Source organism: Equus przewalskii, chromosome 6, assembly GCF_037783145.1.
Source record: "Equus przewalskii isolate Varuska chromosome 6, EquPr2, whole genome shotgun sequence".
NCBI classification, from domain to species: domain Eukaryota; kingdom Metazoa; phylum Chordata; class Mammalia; order Perissodactyla; family Equidae; genus Equus; species Equus przewalskii.
The window spans coordinates 72847896-72865573 of record NC_091836.1 but is presented as its reverse complement, the minus strand read 5'-3'; the positions used below and the strand labels follow the sequence as shown (position 1 = coordinate 72865573).

General features: G+C 38.9%; 1 protein-coding gene and 1 pseudogene across 1 annotated transcript; one reads left to right on the top strand and one right to left on the bottom strand.

Annotated features, from left to right (window-relative positions):
* Positions 1-300: 300 nt before the first annotated feature.
* Positions 301-1217, bottom strand: LOC103553229 (olfactory receptor 51F2-like; annotated as a pseudogene).
* Positions 1218-16279: 15062 nt separating this feature from the next.
* OR52R1 (olfactory receptor family 52 subfamily R member 1) lies at positions 16280-17227 on the top strand. Its single transcript, XM_008524632.2, has one exon. It carries the CDS (start codon positions 16280-16282, stop codon positions 17225-17227), a length of 948 nt encoding a protein of 315 aa, XP_008522854.2.
* Positions 17228-17678: the final 451 nt, after the last annotated feature.

Sequence of the window (17678 nt, the reverse complement as noted above, 5' to 3'; positions counted from 1 at the left end):
ATCTGGACTTTCAGAACTGTATGAAATGTCTGAATGAGTATTTTATATAGGTCTTGTACTACTTGCAAATATAATTAGTTGTTTACATATGTTATCTCACTTTATCTTGAAAACAAAACCAAAATTTAAGTGGTATTAATATGGACTCTGACAAGGAAACTAACTAAGCAAATATAAAACCTATAAGTTGCGTAGTTTGGACTGTTGGAAGCATATGTAGGCATTTTGGGGACAATTAATACATTCTACCAAACCATTCATTCATAAGTGGCTTTATCTCTACTCTGAGATAACTAATGATTAGATTTGGAGCCACCGCTGACTTAAGTCCTGGACAATAGCCTTCTGAATGTGGTTACTTTTCAAACTGTAGATGATAGGGCTGAGCACAGGAGACATGAGCAGGAAAACATTGGCCGTGATGGCATGAACAAATGTAGGTGCTGAATGGCCATGGCGATGGACAAGAAGCAAGCTGATAAGAGGGATGTAACAGATGGCAATAGCACTGATCTGAGACATGCAGATGTTGAAGGCTTTCTGCTGCCCCTCTGAAGAAGCAATGCTGAGGACAGATCGGATGGATGATCAGGACATAGGAGAGCAAGTTGCACCGCTGTCATGGAGAATGGTTCAATCAGACCAAGGATGCTGTTGATTCTGTTGTCTGTGCATGAGAGCTGAAGGAGATCAATACGATAGCAGTTATAAGGTGAAAGGACCATAGAAGGATAGCCTCTTGACAAAGAGCACAACTGGTAACATCTCAGCAACATACCCTATCAACATGCTCACCCCAATCTGGGCAATCCTGGCATTGGTGACGATGGCGGTGTATCTCATTGCATCACAGATAGCCACAAAATGATCTAAGACCATGGATAGCAGAACCCCAAACACCATGAAAGTAAATCCACGGAGAAAGAACATCTGGGCAATGCAGGCATTTAAGGAGACTCTTAGGCTTCAAACCAGGAGACGCCAAAGAGTAGTGGAAATTGTGCACAGGGACAAGGTCAGGTCTGTGGCTGAAAGTACAGAGAGGAAATAACACATGGGCTCATGGAGGCTCTGCTCACGGAGGATCACAATCAGGATGGAGCTGTTCCCAGAAAGGACAATAACATACAGGAGACAAAAAAACATGGAGATCCAGACCGAGGCTGCTCTCAGAGGAAGGTCAGTAGCTGAGCATTGGTGTTATTGAGGACCAACATAATGAGGGACTGTGAAGAAAGGGATATTTGAACAATTAAACATGACAAATGCTGAATAAATAGCTTGTCATGTAGAATATGTTTCCAGCACTCTGAGATTCACTGAATTCCTATTGCTGAATCTCCAAGAACTTTAGAATTTTCTGAGTTTTCGAGAGCTGCAATCTTCTTTCCCTGCCCCTCAGTATTTTCTTTTGTTGAGACGAGAGGATTCCCTGATTAATTCCAAATCAAAATTTCTTAGATCTGTAATTCTCTTTAGTGGCAACAAACATCAAAATTAAATCACCTTGACTATAGAGTCTCCAGTAGAATATGTAAACAATATGGTAAGAAATCTGGTTTCCAGTAATTTTTGGAAATAAATTATTGAGTCTAGAAAAAAGCCATAAAAATGAAGTCACCTTTAAAATATGGCTATTATTAGGTTTTCCTGAGATATATCCAGAAGAATGACCAAGACATACTCAAGACACAGATGTTTATATACATGATGACAAGGTTGCCCAAACCCTCATATGAAAAATAAGAATAGCTCCCATTTGTTGAGAGTTCCATGTGTTACTGACATTCATATGCATTATGTAATTTTATCCATACAACAACTCTAGAAGGTAGGGAGTCATCTATGCATTTTGCACACAAGGAAACTAAGACTCAACAATTAAATAATCTTCCAAGTTTATCTTTACTAGGAAATGCCCAACTGTTGAGAAAAACCACATATTATATAACAAAGATGGAGAAAAGAAACAAAGAGAGAAGAGGGAGGGAGGGAGGGAGGAAGGAAAGAAGGAGGAAAGGAATAAGGAAAGGAAAAAAATAAAGAAGCAAGGAAGGGAGAAAGGCAGGCAGAAAGGCAAACGTTGCCATTATTGTAACAAAGTGCAGCAAGCTACGTTTCAGTGAATAGTCACACAGGCTACTGCTAAAACACAAAGAACCATAACAGCCAACATTTCTTGAACATATACCATTTGCCAGATGCAATCAACTTCATATCCATAATCCCATTCAATACTCATAACTACCCAATGAAGCAGAAAAAAATGTCATTCCTAATATACGTATGGGGAAACATGATTAAAGTGATTAAGTAATATGCCCCAAATTTTGCAGTGAGGCAATAGAAGATTGGAGGTTGCAACCTGCATATATGACCCCAATATCTTCATTCCATAAGGCTGAGGAATGCATAGAAGGAAGCTCTAAACCAGTTTGACAAACAACCCTGACACACGTTTTTCAGATGTGTACTTTAGGAGACGCATTATAGTCAAGGGGCCATCTTTGGAGTAGAGTCCTAAGTTTCAGATCTTAATTCCATGTGAATTGTACAGATACAAAGCTCTTTAGGCTTCTCAGGAAAGGAATCTATCTCACCATTAATGGTCTGTGTGCAAAGGGCCCAGAGAATCAGATGTCAAGGATACACCTACCACAGAAAATAGCACCAATTAGAACTGCCAAATTCAATTGACTCATTTAGAGACACTTTATTTATCCATCACTTATGTATTATGCTGATGATACTTTCTTCCTGGAAATGTTTTCTCCCGTGTATTGGATGGCATTAGTCCCTAATATTTTTCTCCCAGCACTCATTAATTTTTTTCTCTGACTTTTTTTCGCCCAAGAACCTTAAATATGGTATCCTTTGGAGATCTACACTTTGCCCATTCTCAGGTCATTAAAAAAATTATCTTGTCCATTTTTACAGCTTCATCTTTCACCTATTTAATGACAAATTTCAAATAAATATCTGAAAGCCAGCTCTGGTTTCCAGGTTCCTGAAGACAGAACTTCCTTCTGGACATTGCCATATGGGTTTCTAACCAGTAAATCAAATTATTATGTGCAAAAGGAAGTTGATCATTTCTCCCTATAATTGTTATTCTTCCTATATATTCAGTATAAAGCTTATGGGTCCTTTTGTCCTCTCCTAAAGATAGGAATAAATATTCAATAGTGAAAAGATGTGAATTCTCCCACTAACACTCCTATATTCAAAGCCTTATCAACCAAAAACACGAAGAGTTTTCAATGGATAGTGACAGACGGATCCTAAAATATATTAGGTACTATAAATGTGCAAATCTGTTTAGTATAATATTGAAAACGACAGAGAGAGAGGATGTCATTTCATCTGACAAAAGTTAATACAAAGCTATTGTAATCAACAAAATGCAATAGTTAAAGGTTTAAAAATATATATCCTCAGAAAGAAATACTATTTAAAAAATGTATAAATAAGGATAAAGAATATGATAACAACGGCATCTTATAACATTAGCAAAAGAACAGATATGTGATAAATGATGTGTGGAGAGTTTACTAATGATCTGTAAAAAAATATAAAAAGATCCCTATTTTACGCATCTCAGTATTTGCATTAAGAATTTCAAGACAAGCTATAACAACATTAGAATAAATAAATGAAAATACATTTATGACTTTTTTAGGGAATGCTTTCTTAAGTAAGATGAAATTAAAGCCATTAAGTAAAATATTGATACAGAACAATGCATCAAACTTAAATACAACTAATTGCAAAAGAAATGTATAAACAAAATAAGTGCAGCACGGCATTTATGCATTAGAAGGCCAAGACAAAAGAATGCAGCTGCAGCTGCTTTAACCTAGACTACGTTTCTGTTTGGTGAAGGTCTGAAATGTGATAGATGGTGAGCCAGTTGGGAAGAGGAGCAATAACAGTAAATAGATGTCTGTGTCCAGAAGTTTTGGTCATGAAGGAAATGGTAGATATAGGAATGTATTATTCTGGCCCAGGAGAATAGCAAAGATGAAAACTTTTTGCTGTTTTCTCACTTAACTACCACAACCTTCAGCTTCAGCCTGTCGCTCTGAGCCCCTCTTCCCAATATCTCTACTCTTTCCTCTCTGATTTGCTGTCCTTTGCCTCTAAGTACCTGCCTCCCCACCCCTTGTCCTTCCCAGGCTCTATCCCTTGGCCTCCAGGTTAGCTCTCAACAGTCCCTCTTCTTGGCTCTAGCTGGTCCTAGCCTCTTTCCGGACTCCCAACAGAGGGAGAGCTGCTCTTTCCACTCACTGCCCAGCCAAGTGTATATGTAGGTGGCTCTCAGACCTTGCCTTCTATAAGGAGCCCAGCATGTAACCCAGCCCTGCTGCCAGAGACCCTTAGGGCTTGGAGATAATATAATCACATGAGCAGTGTGATCCTAGGTGAGAGGAATAGAAATTCCCAGGGGGCTCACTACACGGTTAGACTGAAAGCAGGTCTAAATGATATGTTTACCATCTCCCTTTTAATTATTTTATCTCTATAATATTCTTCAATGAATATAAACATTCTTTTTTTCCTCCATTAACTTTATATTCTATTCACTGCTTAACAGGGTGCACGCAAGAGATGTCCTTATACTTCACTTCTCTTCTTTCTCCATCTTCATCTTTAGTCACCTAGAGCATATTTCCCTGAATAAGATATATAAATGTACATATGGCCCTGTAGCTATGATTAAATATTACATATTCACGTTTTAGTTGTTTGAACTTTAAAGCAAATACATTTTGATTGAAATATGATTAAATAAAAATTATTTAATCACACAGAATCCTGAATACATGGTGTGACCAGAAAAACAATGACATATCCTATATCACTAAATACATATCTCTAGAAAAGGAGGCATCCAGTCCCCAAAATAAAATTAATTTTTTTCCTTTTACATTGATTCAGTTGCCAGTATTTATGTCAAATTTCTGTTTAATTTATAGTGGACCATGATTTCCTGGGACAAGTTTCTGTTTTCTCTGGAGTTCAAATTATCTTTCATTTTTGCCTGCTAGCAGGACAAAGACAAGCTTTCTTCATCATCTCACGAACGACTTATCACTATTTATTCATAATGGTAATTAAATGTTTGCAGAGTTTAATAAGTATATAAATATCCTCAAGATCTCATTGAAATGAAAATTTTGATTCATTAGGTCTGGGGTGGGGCCTGAGTTCTGAACTTCTGACGCCACTGCTGCTCTGAGGCCATATTTTGTGCAAGGCTTTAATACAGTCGGCATTTTCAGAGCATGTCGAATGTTTTCTTTTCTGAGATTCCTTTATGTGGCTCCCCTGAGGAATTTCCACTCATACTTGGTTATAAATTCTTGAACTATATTGAATATCCATTTCATTTTGCCAAAACACATAATCCAGTTTTTCTGAAAAAAAGTGGATATGATGCATAAATTATACATTCTCTGTTTGTTCCTACCTGTGTAAAACCACTCTTTTTTTCTCTTAAACTTTATTGATAGATTGGCTGTATATAGAACAGTTAGCTTTTAAATAATGGTCTCTGAACACTTGAAGATTTAGTTTAATATAGTGAATAATACTAGGGATAAAACTCTGGTTCTATATGTCTACACTGTAACACCTTAACCTCTCTGTGCCTTTGGTTCTTTACCTCTAAAATGAGGATATTGATATCCATTTCCTGGGTTTGTAGAGACTATGTAACTATGTGGTTTTAAAACATTTAGAGTAGAAGCTGGCTTATAGAACCTATTAAACAAATCTCACCCTTTCATTACTAGACTTGTGTAGACTAAAACTAAACTTATTGGCTTTCCTTTGCAGGTCATCTTTTCCCTATTTTAAAGCATTAGTCCCTACTCTTTATCTTTGGTCATTTGAAATTGCACTATATATATATATATATACATATATATATATATATAGTGCAATATATGTTGTGTATATATATATACATATTATATATACTTTTTATATAAAAATATATATATAGTTTTATATATACTTTTTTACAGTTCCTTATTCTTTTCCCTTCTTTTGCTTCTTTGCTTTGTAGTTTTTATTGGATGAGTGCTGCAAAATTTAACTTACCTCTATTGACAGATATTGACAGATATTTGGGTTGTTTCCACACTTTAGCTTTTTTTCCTATGGCGACTATAAAATCTCTTGACATTTTTGGTGTAAATATAGACCACTTCTTTGGAGTATGCAACTTAAAGTGGAACTACTTGGTCCAAAAAGATGCTTATCTTTATCAGGAATTGCAAAAAAGATCGCTGATGTGGCTGTGCTCCGTGTATGAGTGCTCCAATTGACCCACACTTTGGCAGATATTTAGCATAGTCAATGTATTCAATTTTAGTTATTCTAATGAATTACATTGGCATCATGATGTGGCTTGAATTTTCATTTCCCTAATGAATGATAATGTTAGGCACCTTCTCATATGTGTATTAGCCATTCATTTACCTCCATTTATGAAGTGCCTCTTTAAACCATTTGCTTTAACTTTTAATGAGTTGTCTGTCTTCCTATTAATGATTGTGGACTTTGCTTTTCTGATATTTGCATTGTGAATATGTTCTTCACCTGTGGCTTACCTATTCACTTTAGTAATGGTATCTTTTGTAGTAGATTATTGTTGGGTTTTTTTTTTCATAAGTTCAGTTGTTGATATTTTTTTATTCTGTGACTAATGCCTTTTATGTCCTGTCTAACAAAGCTCTGCTTTCCTCAAGTTCATGACAATATTATCTTATGTTTTTAACATTCTTTATAGTTTTAGCTTTCAAGTTGAGGTTCAGGTTACATCTCAAATAAATAATTTTTATATTCAGGTAGCAATTCAGGATCATTTTGCTTTACACACAGATATCCAATTGTTCTAGTACCGTAAAGGCATTTTTCCGTCACTGAAGTGCATTGATATCTGTTTAAAATCAATTAATTGTGTTTAGGGATTTTCTGCTCTCTTTATAATTTTTTCAATAATGTACAAGGCCACCTACAGGGTATTTGTAAAATGAGGCAAATATGTTGTATAGGGTCTCTGTCTAGACATATCATTTCATTAGAACTATTATTAACAATTTACTGGCTCATGTGAAGTATAATGATTTGAAGATGAAGATTTAGAATAATGAATAGAAATGCATTTATTGTTGTATTAGTTTGCTGAAGCTGCCATAACAAAGTACCACAAAATGAATGGCTTAAACAACAGAAATATATGCACCATAGTTCTGGAGCTTAGAAGTCTGAGATTGAGGTATCAGCAGGGTTGCTTCCTTCTGTTGGCTGTTAAGGAGTTCGGTTCCTTGCCTCTTTCCTAGCTTCCTGTGGTTTGCTGGAAACCTTGGCTTGTAGACACATTGCCTTGATCTCTGCCTTCATGTCCACATGGCATTCTCTCTGTGTGCATATCTCTGTGTCCAAATTTCCCCTTTTTATAAGGACACCAGTCATATTAGAATAGGGACCCACTCTACTTCAGTACAATCTCATCTTAACTAATTACATCTACAATGACCGTATTTCCAAATGAGGCCACATTCTGAAGTACTAGGGGATTAGAACTTTAACAGATGAATTTTGGGGAAATTACGATATTGTCATTTCTCACTTATGTTTTGTCTTTGTCCACAGCTCCTGGCTCATAGCTTCTGTCAAATTGATAAACACAAACCTCATTGAATTGGAGTTGGGGAGCCAGAAAGGGGAGCTCTCATGCCTTCTGATGATTGCAGAGCCCAACAGGAAGAAGAAAGACTTCCTCTTCCTGACAGGCAAGAAGCTCACCAATGAGAGACTGTCACAACTGAGCCATGAAATGCCACTACATCTCGAACTCTTTGTTTACAATAGCCCTCCAACTTCCTCTTCCCCTCTATAAAAGTCTCTCCTCACTTGCTACTGGAGGACTAGTGGCTGGCCATGGTTATAGACCTGGAATCACAATTCATTGCAGATCCTGAATAAACCCTTTTTTTTTTTTTATTTTCAGGGAAAGATTTGCTCTGAGCTTACATCTGTTGCCAATCTTCCTCTTTTTTTCTTTCTCCCCAAAGCCCTGGTGTGTAGTTTTATATCTTAGTCATAGGTCCTTAATATTCTTCTATGTGAGCCACCACCACAGCATGGCAACTGAGAGATGGGTAGTGTGCTTTCCTGACCAGGAAATGAACCCCACGCCACCAAAGGAGTGAGAGCACTGAATTTTAAAAACCAGACCATCAGGGCTGGCTCAGAATAAACCCATTTTTGTTAGAGAAGTAACTGGATTTGTTAAAGATCAACACTTCTGGGGCTGGCCCCACAGCTGAGTGGTTAAGTTTGCACACTCTGATAAGGCCCAGGGTTTGGCCTGTTCGGATCCTGAGCATGGACATGGCATCATTCATCAGGCTATGCTGAGGCAGCATCCTACATGGCACAACCAGAAGGACTTACAACTAAAATCTATAACTATATACTGGGGCGCTTTGGGGAGAAGAAGGGAAAAAAGTTGACAACAGATATTAGCTCAGGTGTCAATCTTAAAAAAATATATATCAACACTTCCAATACCCTTGGAATTTCCTGAGTCATAAGATCAGTGGGAGCCTCATTTTTATAACATTTAATCTCTTGTCCTTAGTTCCTGAAATTGCTTCAGAACCAGAAAAGTCAAATTGTGTGTCTTATTATTCAAAGAAGCCCCTTTCTTCCATGACTTGGTTGTAGTTAATGAGGTGACTTTGGAAAGCACTTAGGATGGGGGCTGGTGATCAGGGAAACAATCATAAATAGAGGGTTGGAACTTTCAGTTTTTGCTTGAGACCTCACCTTATGTATCCCTTTATCTGGCTGTTGATTTGTACCCTTTCTAAGGAACTTATCATCTAGTGCTTAAATGGGTTTCCTGAGTCCTTTGAGCCACTCTTGCAACATAATCAAATCCAAGGAGAGGGTATTTGGAACTTCTGATTCATAGCCAGTCAATCAGAAGTACAGGTAAGGACCTGGACTTGTGATAGCCCACTGAAGTATGTGTGAGAGGGGACAGTTTTGTAAGACTGAGTATTAAACCTGTGGAATCTGATGTTATCTTGAAATTAATAGTGTCAAATTGAGTTGAAATGTAGGACACCCAGCTGGTCTCCAAGAATTGCTGGGTAGTGTGGGGGAAATCCCTATGACATTGTGATTAATAATAATAAGCATACCTTTGGTTTTTCATCCCATTCCTGACACAGAGCTCCTAAAACCCTTGTAATTTTTTTTATGAGAAGAGCAAAAAGTGTCTCTTTTGGAAAGCCCTTAGAAAACCTAAGCATGGGGGCTGGTTGCTAGGGAAACCAACAATGTGATTAGAGGATTGGAATTTTTAGTCCTACTCCCAACAACCTCTGGGGAGGGGAGAGGGCTGGAAGTTGAATCAATGGCCAATGGCTGATGATTTAATCAGTCATGACTGTATGATGAAGCCTCCATAAAAAACAAAAAGGATAGGGTTCAGAGAGCTTCTGGGTTGATGGACAAATGGAAGTGCTCAGAGAATGGGGTACAGGGGAGAGCATGGAGGCTCCAGGTCCTTCCCCCATACTTTGCCCTATGCATCTTCCATCTGGATGTCACTGAGTTACAACAATTTATAATAAACTGGTGATTTAGTATGTAAATTTTTCTCCGAGTTTTGTGATCTGTACTAGTGAATTAATCAACCCCGATGAAGGATCATAGGAACCTCCAGTTTGTAGGTAGTCAGTTAAAAGTACAGGTAACAACCTGGACTTGTGATTGGCATGCTGAGTTCGAGGGGGTCATTGGACCTTCCAATTTGTATCCAGTTGATCAAAAGCACAAATGATTGCCTGGGCTTGCAACTGCTGTCTGATGTGTGTGTGGAAGAGTGCAGTCTGGTAGGACTGAGTCCTCAAACTGTGGAATCTGACACTATCTTCAGGTAGATAGTGTCAGAATTGAGCTGAGTTCTCAGAAACCCTGGTGTCGGAGAATTGCTTGGTATTGTATGGGAATCCCTACCCCAACACATACATTGGAATTGAACCCAGGAACCCAAAAATAATCCCCTACACACATTGGCAATGGGCACAGAATCTTTAGGGGGACACAATTCAACCCATAACAATTGTCCAATCAATGCACATACATTTTCTTGTCTTTTTGCAGTGTATAGACCCTTCACTACAATATTGACGTCAGCAAGAATAGACCTAGATATTTCCCAACTAACCATATTTGATTTCTTTATTTAAATGTGGTAATGAGCCCTGGATGGTGGAAAGAATGATGGCGATAGCAGCTTACTTAAGTGATTAAGAAGAAATGAGACAGGAAAAAGCCATCCCACATTACACTTTTGCAGTTCCAAAGAAGGAGGTTTAATCTTCAACATCGTGGTTGGAAGTTCTGCTTCTGGATGTGATAGAGAAAGCAAGAGGAGATCATTTCTGTAACTTAGAGGACAGAGTCTGAATAATATAGTTAGCTAGAGAGGTGAGTTATTATAATGTTCTAACATCATGTCCGTGCACAATTAAAGGGAGAGAAATCTAAAAATATTTTGGGTTAGTTTGAAAGTCCAGGTAAAGTTGGTTACCATGAACTTGAGATGGCCCTGATCTAATCATTGTGTTACTGTTTATCGGGATATTGTTTCTAGCAGCTGCTCAGTGGTACAAGGGTAACAGGAGGCAATAACTCTATGGAAGATAGCTATGAAGGATAAATATTTGTTGAGGTTATTCACATGAGTATGACTAAAATGATGGACTACAAGGACTAGAATTTATAGAAAAGAACTGTCAAAGAAAAGAAAGGTGAAAGAATTTTTTCAAAAATACAGAGAGTTTAAAGGAATTGTGAATGTAGAAAATATCGAATGAATGGAAGAACGAAAAAGATAAGATGCTATGTTAGAGTGGAAATCTCCAGAATTCAGAGGTTGAGTAGCTCTGCGCTTTGACAAGGTCCTAGTGCTGTCCACACATGAGTGACTGAGGTACCGTGGAAACAAAGATCAGCATAAGTGCGGGTATAAGGAATATGAGCCTACGGATTTGGATGAGCTTTCTACATAGATAAACTAAAGTGTCTCAGGATTCTCACTTGAATATCCTCAACAAAATATTCTTTCATCAAAACTTCCTTTGCAGGCATCTTTCTCTGGCTCTGCCTTAGCAACCCTACAAAACATAACACACAGATTGGTATAGCTAGAAGTTTATGGTAACCAACCTCAACTGGGCTCTCAACACTTCCAAGAAATATTTACACATTTGAATGGAAACGTAGGTTCAGAGTGGGGCTATAAGCCAGATGTCTAAGTCCTCAACGCATCCTGCAGAGGTACCAGCTTTTGAAAGACACAAACCATGAGGCCCTTGTAGGTGGCTCAATTAGAGAAGGACTGATCTTTCTACTATACACTCATTTAAGCAAGTCATGCCCACCTAACTTGAAAAATAGTGTGGTTGGCCTAACAAGTAACTTCCACAAGAGCCTGTGTGTCACCTCTGCTTGGAATCACCATGGGATTTGGCACTGTGGAAGACCCAGGAGATGAGGAAACTCAGGTCCTATCCTTAGATGTCGCATTCTGTTTGGGGACAAAAGTTCCTCTATGGGGAAAAAAAAAAAGAAGAACCTGATGCTTTCTTCTACATTCATTACATTGAGTGCTTCATGTACTCCAGCTAAAAGAAGCAGAAGAAGAAAAGGAATTTGCAACCTGAGATAAACGCAAAATTACAAAGTCAGCCTGATCACCAAAATAGTAAAATGTAGAATATCTCTTGTAAACCTGTACTCCCTAACCATAGCATATGTGTCCCTGATTTTTGTTATGGTGATATCTTAAAATAAATAACAAGCTTTGTGAATATGTTGATTTCACTCTACCATAAAGAGATTAATGTAAACCTGATAACCTTGGTCACTTTTTGTGTTGTTTCCCTAAAAATGTATGTTGGGTTTTGGATTTTGTGAGGCATAACTTCTGAAATCTTACTGCTTTGCACTCTTTGCAAATAAATCTTTACTTTCTGTTTTTAAATACATCTAGCTCAAATCTTCTTTTGACATCTCCTATATCAGGGAATGCTGAGAAAAAATAAATAAAAGTGCCAGCTGGGCCCTATATAGGGATTGAGAGAGTAGAAGCTATGCATAGGCTTTAACTGTTCAGGTTGCACACTGATACGTAATCGCACACTATCAGCTTTGGAGCTCCTTGGAAAGCATGTGTATTTAATGGCCTTGCACTCACAGAGCCACGCTACCACACTAAATATGTGTATTTAATGCAAATTATTATTCATACTTGCACATACACACAAGATTATACACACTCACATTCACATGCGAATCCAGCCCCCAAAACATGTTTATTAACATATCTCTCAGATAGACACATTAACATACATAACCTATCAACATATTTTCACATTGCACAAAATATCCCTTCAATTGTAAACTGACACATTCTGATGAACAAAAACTACATGCATAGTGATAAACTCACACTCGTGTAATCTCAGCAACACAAATTCTTGAGAAATCATTCAAATTTCCTGCCTTTCCTTTTGTGGATACAGAGGAGAGAGGAAAGTTAGGGGTTAATGCTTCCAGCTCTGGTCTCCAGTCTCAGAGGAAGCTAGTGTGTGTATGAGGCAGTGAGGTTTAGGAGGAGGGAGAGAATTAATGCTTGGGGGAAGGGAAGGGATAGACCTTAGGAGGTGTTTAAATAGGGCCTAATCCATGGTGTCTGCTAAAGGCTGAATCCCAGGAGCCAGGTAGATCTGCTTATGGTCATGTGCAGGCTCAGTCAGAGATACAGCAGAGACCATGGTGAGTGGTTCCCTTTGTACCAGACATCTCTGCCCTTTCCAGAGAGGGGTAGGACTCACAGAGGTTCTAAGAAGCTGGAAGCCAAGGCAACACACTGTGAGGAATGGCTGGACTCACTGGGGGCTCCAGGTCCAGAGATCCAAGATTGCTGAGCTTCCTTCTGAGATGGGGAGAAGACTCACTACTTGCATTGTGCCCTCCAGGGAAACTGTAGAAAGAAGGAAGACTGCCTCCATACACAATCCCTCCATAAAGGAAGTTGGACCCCCTGACATTGGTCCAGCAATATTGCTCTATGCCTTATATTTAGATACCCCAAAGTTAGAAAACAGTCTAACTGTTTCCCTGAAGGTATTCATTAGCAAGATCTCAGCCCATTTCATTCTTTATCCTTTTGGGCTTGAGCAATGGTTGAGTTGAGTGGCACAACTATTTCCGTATTATAATGAGTGGAGTAATTGAGGCCCAACAGAGCCAGTCAGTACCCTTGATGTATTCAAGCCCACACTCACAGATGAAAGTTGAGCTCCATCAGTGTGAGAACATAGTTGTTGTTGCCATATTTTCTGAACCAAAAGCTACACTGAGTTCTCAAAAGTTAGGTTGTATTCGGGGAAACAGAAAATTGAATCTGAAATTCAACGTGCAATCGCCCCAGCTACTATGCTTGAAAAAGATGACTTAATTTCACCTTTCAGTATGCAGTAGGCTCACAAGAGTTCTAGCCAGTGGCAGTTACAAGGCATATTTGATAGCAGGGAAGAGAGGAAGGAATGTTGCGCAAGAAGGGAAATTAATATTGTTCTTCCTTTTCCTACCCTTTAGAGAATGCACATTTCCATCCCTCAACCAAGCAGCAAGCTGGCAATTTGTGCTTTCTATCAGAAATACTATTGAAAACGTCACACGCTGGACAAAAATGATTGAGGATTGGTTAACTCCCTGTCCACTCTCATGACTTGCAGTCTTAACTCTGTCCATGTTGAGCTCATAAAGCTGTTAGGGAAAAAACACAAGGGAATTGCAGGTAGTGAAGGCACCAGATTTCATGGGACAGCAGCGGAAAGCACAGAGAGGAAAAGGCACTAGTCAAGGGCTCCCATCTCCTACTCCAGATGTGAGTCCTAGATCAACTCTACTCCTCCACTGTCTGCCTAGGAAAGAAAATCTGAGAGCAGAATACCAGAGCCAGGAGAATGGAACGAGGAAGCTGAGAAGCATCTCTTATGAGGAAGCTTTGTTCTGGGCAAAAGTCATTGGAGAGTCTGGGATATAGAAGAAGCAGAAGAAACTGGCTTATGAAATGGACTGCAGAATATGATTAGCTGAACTCTAGTTGAGAGGAATAACCATCCCAAAACCAGTATGGAGAAGAGGTGAGTTCCCCATTAAGGCTTACGGGCAGAATCTAAGAAAGATGCTATCCTATAGAAAATAGCCCGTACCCAGAAACACCAGAAGACCAGCCTGGCCTCTATTGTAGAGTCAGTCCAGTGAAGTGGCAGGGGTTCTGAGTCCAAATGCAGACCCGTCCATAATTTAGTATATAATTTGCAAGTCCCCTTTGTATCTGCCTTTTTCATGATAGGGCAACAATCTCTGTTTAACCCAAACCAAGTTGAGCTTCCCAATCAATCATTATCTGCCAGAGACAGTGGTGTATACCACCAAGAGCATTGGGTGTGGAGTTGTGCACTTGGCGTTCATTTATTATGTGATCTTGGGTAAATCATATAACTACTCTGAGCTCTATTTTTCTCACTGTAAAATAAGGACGCAGAGGCTTTGCAAGAGTTAGAAACAATAAAATTTAAAAGCTTATAGTTATGTATATAAAAATAGAAAAGTCTTCCATAATTAATCTAAGAGATTATCATGCACTTGGAGAAATCATATCTTTAGCCAGCATCTTCACTAGAACCCAGTGTAGGAATGAGAATGGTCTATGTATACTTTTCCAGGTGTCCCTCAACCTCAGTGACTACGTCCTCACAAGTGGAAGGTGACTTACAGGGGGCAAAAGGGAAGGAGAGAGGAAGACTCTAACTCAAACAGAATATATAACTGTTTGGGAAGACCAGGCCAGGCAGAAGGGGATAAAACAGAACTTAGATCCTCTAACATAATGCGTGTGGTTCTGAATTTTCACCACACTGTAGATAGGAGTATTTGTTTTGAGGAAATTTATAGCTATTATCTAGGTAGGATGGTAAAGTTTCCAACTTGGAACAAGGCTCAAAAAGTCTGAGTCCCATTTCTCTCAAGTTATAAATCTAGAGAAACTCAGAAAGAGGTTAGGTCTATTTGGGATCTTGCAGAAACCTTTGAGAAACCATTGGGTCCAGGTGAATGAAATATTTGTTAGTCCCCAGAGGTGATTTGTTAAGGGGGATTTGAAAAGATATTCTTCCTATTTAGGTGTTTCTATTATGGAGGAGGTAAGAACTAACACTTTCAAACAAAGATTCAGGTCATGAGGAGTTTAAATACTGAAAAGGTCTTGGGTAAGAACAAGATGAATTTTTGTGCCATTGGCTCGGAGATAGGTAGTGGTCACCAGAGAGGTCAGACAGTACGATCAATCCATGTAATGCAGGTATAGGCTGAGGATGACATTCACAAAATCATTTACTGGCCTGCAGAGCAGCCTCTAGTATGAGAAATGGACATAACTCTCATGTGGGAATGTGTCAAAGTAGTGTTTAGAGGGTTCTATCAGAACGTTTTAAGATACAGAAACTCAGGTAATAAATTCATTGCCACTGAATAATGGCATTTATTTGTTATTTGCTTCAGCAAATGCTTATTAAACTCTTACTCTATTCCAAAAACAGAGGCACTGGGGATAGTGCATGGTTTAGGACTGACTTTATGAAAATTTATCATCTAGGACAGGAGTTAGAAAATTATTGCCTGCAGACGATATCTGGCTTGCAGGCTGTTTTTATAAATAAAGGTTATTGAAATATAATCACACTCACACATTTATATATTAACTTCAACTGTTTTCATTCAACAATGGCTAAGCTGAGTAGTTGCAACAGAGATTGCATGGCCCACAGAGCCTAAAATATTTATGATCTGACTTTTTACAGAAAGAAAAATCCCTTAGCAGATTTTACTTATAAGAAAAATATTGATTGTTATTAAAAAATTATACTTGCAGTTAGTATGTTCTGACCCCCTTTTGAATGACATAAATATGAGTCAAGGATAAAGAGTAGCATCACTTTATGTTGCAAAATTCCATTTATTAAAACAGTTGAAATTATTCCAGTTTACCATTAAACCGAAATGCTCTATTATTCAATTACTCCTTCCAAAAGATTATAAATAAAAATAACAATTAATTTGTTGTTATCACCAGCACAGAGTAGATTACCCTCTCAATAGAGAACAAATTAACAATCTTATGATGCTGGCTTCAGACAACAACTCTTCTCATCCTGTGTCCTTCATCCTGCTTGGGATCCCAGGACTCGAGCATTCCCAATTTTGGATTGCCTTTCCACTAGGTGCCATGTATGTTGTGGCTATAGTTGGCAATATCACTATCCTTCATATAATCCGAACTGACCACACGCTGCATGAGCCCATGTACCTGTTTCTGGCCATACTGGCTATCACTGACCTGGTCCTCTCCTCTTCCACCCAACCTAAAATGCTGGCTATACTCTGGTTTCATGATCATGAGATTGAATACCATGCCTGCCTCATCCAGGTCTTCTTCATTCATGCCTTTTCTTCTGTGGAGTCTGGGGTGCTCATGGCTATGGCCTTGGACCGTTATGTGGCTATCTGCTTCCCACTCGGCCACCCTAGTATCCTCACTCCATCTGTGGTGGGTAAACTGGGGGCAGTAGTGATGATGAGAGGGCTGCTGTGGGTGAGCCCCTTCTGCTTCATGGTCTCCAGGATGCCCTTCTGCCCCAACCAGGTCATTCCCCAGTCATACTGTGAGCATATGGCTGTGCTGAAGCTGGTGTGTGCTGACACTACCATAAATCGTGCATATGGGCTCTTTGTGGCCTTCTCTGTGGTTGGCTTTGATACGATTGTCATCAGTATATCCTATGTGATGATTTTGAAAACTGTGCTGGGGTTGCCCTCTGGTGAAGCCCGGCTCAAGGCTTTTGGCACATGTGCTTCCCATATTTGTGTCATCTTGGCTCTTTACATCCCAGCCCTCTTTACTTTCCTCACCCACCGCTTTGGACATCATGTGCCCCAAGTGGTACACATCATGTTCGCTAATCTCTATTTACTGGTCCCTCCCATGCTCAACCCCATCATTTACGGAGTTAGAACCAAACAGATCAGGGACAGGGTTATTCAAGGATGTTGTGGCAAAGACCCCTGATCCAAGAGGCATGACATCACAACAACCTCAATCGCCCCACTGATCTGGGGACATAAATGCAGAAAGATTGCCAGGCCATCACATATTGTCACAAAGTCTTCTCTGAACAATTGGCTCAAAGGTCCTCAACCTCCAGAAGCTAAAGAAACAATTTTTAGGATTGCCGTAACAAGAGCTCTCTGAGAGACATTATTGAGAATAAATGCTGAATTGACCCTATGTTTATCATCACAAGAAAACATTAAAAGACATGTTCGCCTATCAAATTAGTGAAGATTTGAAAGAAATGCCATCTTCTACAGACCACTAAGGCGAAAATTATTTTTACACCATCGGTAGAAATATAAGTTGGTATACCTTGTTAAGAAGGAGTTTAGAAATTTCCATCAAAACAGTTGAAAAGTGCATATAATTTCCCCATCTTGGAATCTCTTATAGAAATAGAATTTTA

What these genes read in the sequence shown, in the direction of transcription:
- OR52R1 (XM_008524632.2), top strand. Translation starts at nt 16,280, where the DNA reads ATGATGCTGGCTTCAGACAACAACTCTTCTCATCCTGTGTCCTTCATC.